The sequence below is a fragment of the Podarcis liolepis genome (assembly GCF_965112155.1).
Source record: "Podarcis liolepis genome assembly, chromosome: 9".
Classification (NCBI taxonomy): Eukaryota; Metazoa; Chordata; class Lepidosauria; order Squamata; family Lacertidae; genus Podarcis; species Podarcis liolepis.
The window spans coordinates 10,799,302-10,807,124 of NC_139564.1; the positions used below are offsets into that span (position 1 = coordinate 10,799,302).

The window sequence follows — 7,823 nt, forward strand, 5'->3', positions numbered from 1 at the left end:
ATAATCAGGATAAATGAAGGTAGATTCAGAGAGGTAATAGACCAAAGAGAAAGGGAGCCGTTTGAAAGGCAAGCTAGAGTGATTTGGGGGGGGGGGTGAGACTGAGGAAGGAGGAAGCGCTGGGAGAATTAAATTCTCTGTCTGCAGATTGAAAATTAAGAAACAAGTGTGATAGGAGATTCTATATCTCTCTCTAGCCGCTTTGAGACTCCTTCGGGTAGTGATAAAGCGGGATATCAAGTCCAAACTCCTCCTCCTCTTCTTCTTCTCTATCGTCTCTTTGTGTTTTATTATATTAATTTATTTCTCTCTTTTCTTTCTTTCTTTCCTCTTTTGCTCCTTTATCCTTAATTTTCCGTTGTTGTGTTTTTTTACGCTAGTTGGGTTCTTATTGTATCGTATGTTGAAAACTCTTAACATTTTAAATGTTTGGCATTTTATTATGTTTTCATATGTGCTGGAAGCCACCTGGAGGGGCTTGGGAAACCCAGTCAGATGGGCAGAGTAAATAATAATAATAATAATAATAATAATAATAATAATAATAATGGCAGTAGCTCCTGGCCTGAAAATTGCCCCCTTCCTCCCTCTTACAAAATAAAACCATGTGAAATGACATGTATTGAAGAGCACAAGCTATGTTTATTCAGACATGTAACAAGACAACAGTGACTTGGGACTAGGATAATCTGAGAAATCTGAGGGCTTCGATCCTGACGTCTCCTTCCACTGCAACGTACTTGATGGTCTCCAGGCCCAGCCTGTTGGGGAAGAAGATGTCATGGCCGTCTGCCAGCTGCACCTTGATCTCATAAGTGTAAAGAATGAAGGAAAGCTACAAGAAATAAAAGGAATAATCATGACCAGCGGGGGACACCACACACTTTAAAAACAAAACACATGTCCCAGGCAGCATTTGAAAGCTTTTAAAGGAATGGTTCCTGCAAGGGCACCCCAGGCTGTTCTGACCCCAAGTGTGGCAGTCTAGGGCGCATCAGAATTGCCTTGCACCCCCATTTTACTCTTATCTACAGAGAGTTAAATAAATGCTATTAATCCAGGTTAACCTGTTGGTATGGGTCGATTTTCTGCTAGTGATGCATTGTTTGTTTGCACCAGAAGCTTGTTGTTGTTGTTTAGTCATTTAGTCATGTCTGACTCTTCGTGACCCCATGGACCAGAGCACACCAGGCACTCCTGTCCTCCACTGCCTCCCGCAGTTTGGTCAAACTCATGTTTGTAGCTTCGAGAACACTGTCCAACAATCTTGTCCCCTGTCGTCCCCTTCTCCTTGTGCCCTCCATCTTTCCCAACATCAGGGTCTTTTCCAGGGAGTCTTCTCTTCTCATGAGGTGGCCAAAGTATTGGAGCCTCAGCTTCAGGATCTGTCCTTCCAGTGAGCACTCAGGGCTGATTTCCTTCAGAATGGATAGGTTTGATCTTCTTGCCGTCCATGGGACTCTCAAGAGTCTCACCAGCACCATAATTCAAAAGCATCCATTCTTTGGCAATCAGCCTTCTTTATGGTCCAGCTCTCACTTCCATACATCACTACTGGGAAAACCATAGCTTTAACTATACAGGCCTTTGTTGGCAAGGTGGTATCTAAAGCTACGCATTAGATATTAGGGACCCAAATTCTGAGAAAGTCCCTCCCAACAGAGATTAGACAGGCCCACTTACAAGCTAGATTTCCATAGGCAATGATGGGTTGATTTTTAACACACAGTTTAAAAATCCCATACAAGTACTGCTCACACATGCCAGACCCCCAACCGTTGTTCTGCACACATAAACTGAACCCTGCTATGTTACAAGGAAGTCTCCCCCCGTTCACAGGGGAACCCGGAGTTCACCAGATGTTGCTGGATTATTGGTCCCATTGTGTCTGACTACCGGTCATGTTAGCTGGGGCTGATGGGAGTTGGGAGCGCAATTTCATCTGGAGGGTTGCAGGTTCAGCACCCCCAAAACACTCCCTCCACAGAGACCACCCCCTGCAGAAGCCACACACCTGCCTGCTCCATTCACACACACCCTTTGATATTGCTGATCTAGTCCAGTTCCGAGTGCCACAATTTAAGAAGGATGTTGACAAGCTGGAATGTGTGCAGAGGGGGGCAACCAAGATGGATCAAGGGTCTGGAAACCAAGCCTTATGAGGAATGGTTGAAGGAGCTGGGCATGTTTAGCATGGGAAAGAGGAGAGTGAGAGGAGATAGGATGCTGTTGTTGTTGTTGTTTAGTCGTGTCCGACTCTTCATGACCCCATGGACCAGAGCACGCCAGGCACTCCTGTCTTCCACTGCCTCCCGCAGTTTGGTCAAATTCATGTTAGTAGCTTTGAAAACACTGTCCAACCATCTCGTCCTCTGTCGTCCCCTTCTCCTTGTGCCCTCCATCTTTCCCAACATCAGGGTCTTTTCCAGGGAGTCTTCTCTTCTCATGAGGTGGCCAAAGTATTGGAGCCTCAGCTTCCAGTGAGCACTCAGGGCTGATTTCCTTCAGAATGGATAGGTTTGGTCTTCTTGCAGTCCAGGGGATCACTGCCTGGCCATGGTGAAGGGGCTTGAATAACTCAGAGAAGCTATGAGCTATGCCGTGCAGGGCCACCCAAGATGGACAGGTCATAGTGGAGAGTTTTGACCAAACGTGATCCACCTGGAGCAGGAACCGGCAAGCCACTGCTGTATCCCTGCCAAGAAAACTCCATGGACAAGGTCAACAAGAGATAGGATAGTCATCTTCAAATATCAAAAGGGTTGTTGTGTAGAGGATGGAGCAAGCTTGTGTTCTCCTGCTCTGGAGGCTAAGAGCTGTTCAGCAATGTAACAGATGCCCTTAGAAGGTTGTGGACTCTCCTTCCTTGGAGGTTCTTACACAGAGGTTGGGTGGCCAACTGCCATGGCTGCTTTGGCTGAGATTCCTGAATTGTTGGACTAGATGACCCTAGGACCCCTTCCAATTCTAAGATTCTATGATATACAGCTAAGTGCTCACCTTAAATTTGCCACCTTTCTCAAAAGGGAAGTCGGTTATCCTCTCTTCTTTCCCCCACACCCCATGTTTTTTGGACATGCAGATAATGGAGCTCGTGTCATTCTGGTTGTCAAAGCGCGGGTTGAATTGAAGGATGAGATTGTCACAGTCTTCGCCCAGATTGACGGAAAACCTTTAAGAGGATGACCAATGCAGGGAGGGAAAACGTGAACTCAGGGTGAAAGTGTTACTGGTGACTGCATTGCAGGGGTTGGACTAGATGACTCTAAGGCCCCTTCCAACTCTACAATTCGAACTTGGGACTGAAGGGCCACATTCACATCATACATTTAGAAACAGCAAGAGCTGGAACAAACTGCCTCAGGGGGCAGTGGCATTGCTAACTTACCGTATTTTTTGCTCTATAAGACTCACTTTTTCCCTCCTAAAAAGTAAGGGGAGTGTGTGTGCATCTTATGGAGCGAATGCAGGCTGCGCAGCTATCACAGAAGCCAGAACAGCAAGAGGGATTGCTGCTTTCACTGCGCAGCGATCCCTCTTGCTGTTCTGGCTTCTGAGATTCAGAATATTGTTTTTCTTGTTTTCCTCCTCCAAAAACTAGGTGCGTCTTGTGGTCTGGTGCGTCTTATAGAGAGAAAAATACGGTAACTAACAGTAGAAATGGTAGAAAGATTTTGGCAGGTTTTTCTGAACACTTGGGGTCAAAAGAAGGTAACTTAAAACAATGGTTGTTGAGACATTTCATTCCGAATCTTCTAGACAGAGCCAGACAGAGGATGATGACAGGTGGGGGGGCTACACCCATGTTGGAAGATGGCCTCCGAAAGGGATCCACTGCTTTGAAAGTTAATCAGTGCTCTGGGAATACTCTTCTCAGGCTTAAAATGCAGCTAGTAATAATAATAATAATAATTTATTATTTATACCCCGCCCATCTGGCTGGGTTTCCCCCGCCACTCTGGGCGGCTTCCAACAAAACACTAAAATACAATAACCTATTAAACATTAAAAGCTTCCCTAAACAGGGCTGCCTTCAGACGTCTTCTAAAAGTCTGATAGTTGTTGTTCTCTTTGACATCTGGTGGGAGGGCATTCCACAGCCGGGTGCCACTACCAAGAAGGCCCTCTGCCTGGTTCCCTGTAACTTGGCTTCTCGCAGGGAGGGAACTGCCAGAAGGCCCTCGGCGCTGGACCTCAGTGTCCGGGCAGAACGATGGGGGTGGAGACGCTCCTTCAGGTATACTTCAAGGCCATTTAGTGCTTTAAAGGTCAGCCCCAACACTTTGAATTGTGTTCGGAAACGTACTGGGAGCCAGTGTAGGTCTTTCAAGACCAGTGTTATATGGTCTCGGTGGCCGCTCCCAGTCACCAGTCTAGCTGCCGCATTCTAGATTAGTTGTAGTTTCTGGGTCACCTTCAAAGGTAGCCCCACATAGAGCGCATTGCAGTAGTCCAAGCAAGAGATAATAGAGCATGCACCACTCTAGCGAGTCAGTCCGCGTGCAGACAGGGTCTCAGCCTGAGTACCAGGTAGAGCTGATAAACAGCTGCCCTGGACACACAATTGACCTGCGCCTCCATAGACAGCTGTGAGTCCAGAATGACTCCCAGGCTGCGCACCTGGTCCTTCAGGGGCACAGTTACCCCATTCAGAACCAGGGAGTCCTCCACACACGCCCGCCTCTTGTCCCCCCCAAAACAGTACTTCTGTCTTGTCAGGATTCAACCTCAAGCTAGGTCATTCTGTTTCTGAATTTGGATCCAAGATAGTTCGTGGAAAAACACATCCAAACACAGGAATGACAGGATAGAGACACATGCTGCTGGTTCTTTATTCCTTACCCACCTTTCACCCTAAGGGCAGATGCAGATGAATAGATAAAATTATTCTATTCATAGAATATATAGAAATGGCAAGACTGACAAATAGAACAAGGGAACAGGGGCAGGGAGTATTCGAAGAAGACTGGAAATGTTTTATAGATTATTTGGAAATGTATTGTAAACCTATCAAAAAGTTAACAGTAACAAAATAAATTCAGCAGTAAGAAATATTGAGATATAAAGCTGAGAAAGAATAAGATGTAGGGGGAAATTAGAATGTGCAAAACGAAGAATGGAAGGGGTGGAAGTGGAGTGGATATTAATTGTGGTTTGTTTTTCTTTTTTAAAAGTGAAGCGTTGTTATTGTTGTTATTGTATAGCGTTGTTATTGTATAAGTGTAAAAATGAAAACGATAAATAAAAATTGGCGGGGAGGGAAATAAGAACACAAGAACAACATACTCTTTGGCACCTGGCAAGATCATCCCTTTCACTTGAATGGTGTCTCCTTGCTCAAGTTCAAATTCAGTGGCAGTCAATTTCTGCAGAAAGAGAAATGAGACACAAATTGAGCTGCAGCGGTGACACGGTGGGATTCAGCAGAGGAAGGGGAATTGGTGCTCTTACAGTCTTTGGGCTGGAGCAAGGCTCATCCCATGCATCAAGGTTAGGACACAAAGCCTACAATACAGAAGAAAAGGAAGCAGCCGGCTATGAGTCCATAAACAAGAAGCACATGCATAATAATAATAATAATAATAATAATAATAATAATAATAATAATTTATTATTTATGCCCTGCCCATCTGGCTGAGTTTCCCCAGCCACTCTGGGCAGCTCCCAATCAAGTGTTAAAAACAGTACGGCGTTAAATATTAAAAACTTCCCTGAACAGGGCTGCCTTAAGATGTCTTCTGAATGTCAGGTAGTTGTTTATCTCTTTGACATCTGGTGGGAGGGCGTTCCACAGGGTGGGCGCCACTACCAAGAAGGCCCTCTGCCTGGTTCCCTGTAACCTCACTTCTAGCAATGAGGGAACCACCAGAAGGCCCTCAGCGCTGGATCTCAGTGTCCAGGCTGAACGATGGGGGTGGAGATGCTCCTTCAGGTATACAGGACCGAGGCCATTTAGGGCTTTAAAGGTCAGCACCAACACTTTGAATTGTGCTCGGAAAAGTACTCATCTCATTTGTTAGAGCAGGGGTAGGAAAGCTTTTCAGGAACTGACTTTTTTTTCTACTTTTTTTCCAGGAGTCATTAGCTGCTTAGGGTCAGAAGGCTGAACTCCACTGGACCTCCAGAGTTTTCCTCCTTCCGCCCCCCCCCCTTTATTCCTTGTTCATTTAAAAAAGATGGCGCTGGTCCCAAGAACTCCATCACTGGGCAATGTAAAACTACTGTGAATAAATAACACCACAGATCAATTGGGCCAATTCACTCAAATATGCATTCTGCCAAACCCACATTTTCTGTGAAGTCCTTACTTCAAACCCATTCCCCTTTGAGCACACTGTTATAAGAATTTTAAGGTCTCCGATATAGAATGAATATTCATAAATGCACACATATCTAAATATATGAACCATGTGTCTGAAATAGAGCAATCCTGAAGCCATTTTGACTCTCCTCAAATATTCCTCTGCAGTAAGGGAGGCAAATAGGGAAAGCCTTCCCATTGTCTTTTTGCTTGCAAATCCTGTCTTAAGGCCGTATTTGTGTATTGAATAGGACGAGCCTGCGACCTGGATTCAGGAACTAAAGCAGGCTTCCTCAACCTCTGCCCTCCAGATGTTTTGAGACTACAATTCCCATCATCCCTGCCCACTGGTCCTGCTAGCTAGGGATCATGGGAGTTGTAGGCCAAAAATATCTGGAGGGCCAAGGTTGAAGAAGCCTGAACTAAAGTATTTACCATCACAAAAGAATGGCCAGGCTGCCCAGGTAAAGCAATCAGTGACCATTATCAGGTATCCTGGCAGGCATGATTTCTGCTGTAGACCGCCTCCTATGTTGTAGACCATCTCCTTTTGTGATGTATGTAGGATGTTTTAGGGGTGTGGTCTTGGACTACAGGGTGGGCAATTTCAAAAGTCTATATAAGGGCTTGTGCACCATTGTTCAGGGTTCTTCCTCCCTCCTGTGTGTAATGAGTGGGGACCCTGTTATGACAGTCCCTTTAATAAAGATCAGGCTTACTAGCTGCTTTGCTTCTCAATATTCTCTGGTTGGCCTCTGTTGTTTTCTCCTACCGATAGGGAACCCACTCAAGGACTCCATATGGGCTCCCGAATACCCCATATGTGAAAGGGATTAGTTTTTCTTTTAATACAAAACCACATTTATCCACCCACTTCCCATTAAATTACACTGTACTTGCCTTTCCCATGGGCAGATTTTTGGACTGTAAGCTGCTAGGGACAGAGACCAGTCTTTTTCTAAGCTCCAGAAAGCTTTGTGTGTATTGATGGTACAGTGGTACCTCGGGTTACATACGCTTCAGGTTACATACGCCTCTAACCCAGAAATAGTACCTCAGGTTAAGAACTTTGCTTCAGGATAAGAACAGAAATCGTGCTCTGGCGGCGCGGCAGCAGCAGGAGGCCCCGTTAGCTAAAGTGGTGCTTCAGGTTAAGAACAGTTTCAGGTTAAGAACGGACCTCTGGAACGAATTAAGTACTTAACCCGAGGTACCACTGTACTGCATTAACAGGACACACACACACCCTGACAAAGCACCAACAATATTTAGCAAGGAACTAGAAACAAGATACAAAAGCACAAGCAACACTTGTCATCTAGGAAACAAGCTTACTCGTCTCCTGCAAGAACAAGCTACCTATTAACACTTTCAGGTTTCTAGAATTGCTTAGTCCCAGCAGTTTATACTGCAGCCTCCCTCCGAACCGTCTCCTATTCTAAGAACCAGAGAGACCTGGAACTCACACAATCCATGGGACGCTCTTGCAGGAGTCTGGCCAACAAGTAAGCAACCTTTTCTT

The 7,823-nt window shown here is 45.4% G+C and overlaps 1 protein-coding gene across 1 annotated transcript; it reads right to left on the bottom strand.

The window, feature by feature from the left end:
• Positions 1–637: 637 nt before the first annotated feature.
• On the bottom strand, positions 638–7,823 carry LOC310685970 (16 kDa beta-galactoside-binding lectin-like). Its single transcript, XM_083459129.1, has 5 exons — positions 7,768–7,823; positions 5,452–5,505; positions 5,287–5,366; positions 3,001–3,172; positions 638–835 (listed from the first exon to the last, which is right to left on the bottom strand). Exons 1-5 carry the CDS (start codon positions 7,774–7,776, stop codon positions 680–682), a joined length of 471 nt encoding a protein of 156 aa, XP_083315255.1. The 5' UTR covers positions 7,777–7,823; the 3' UTR covers positions 638–679.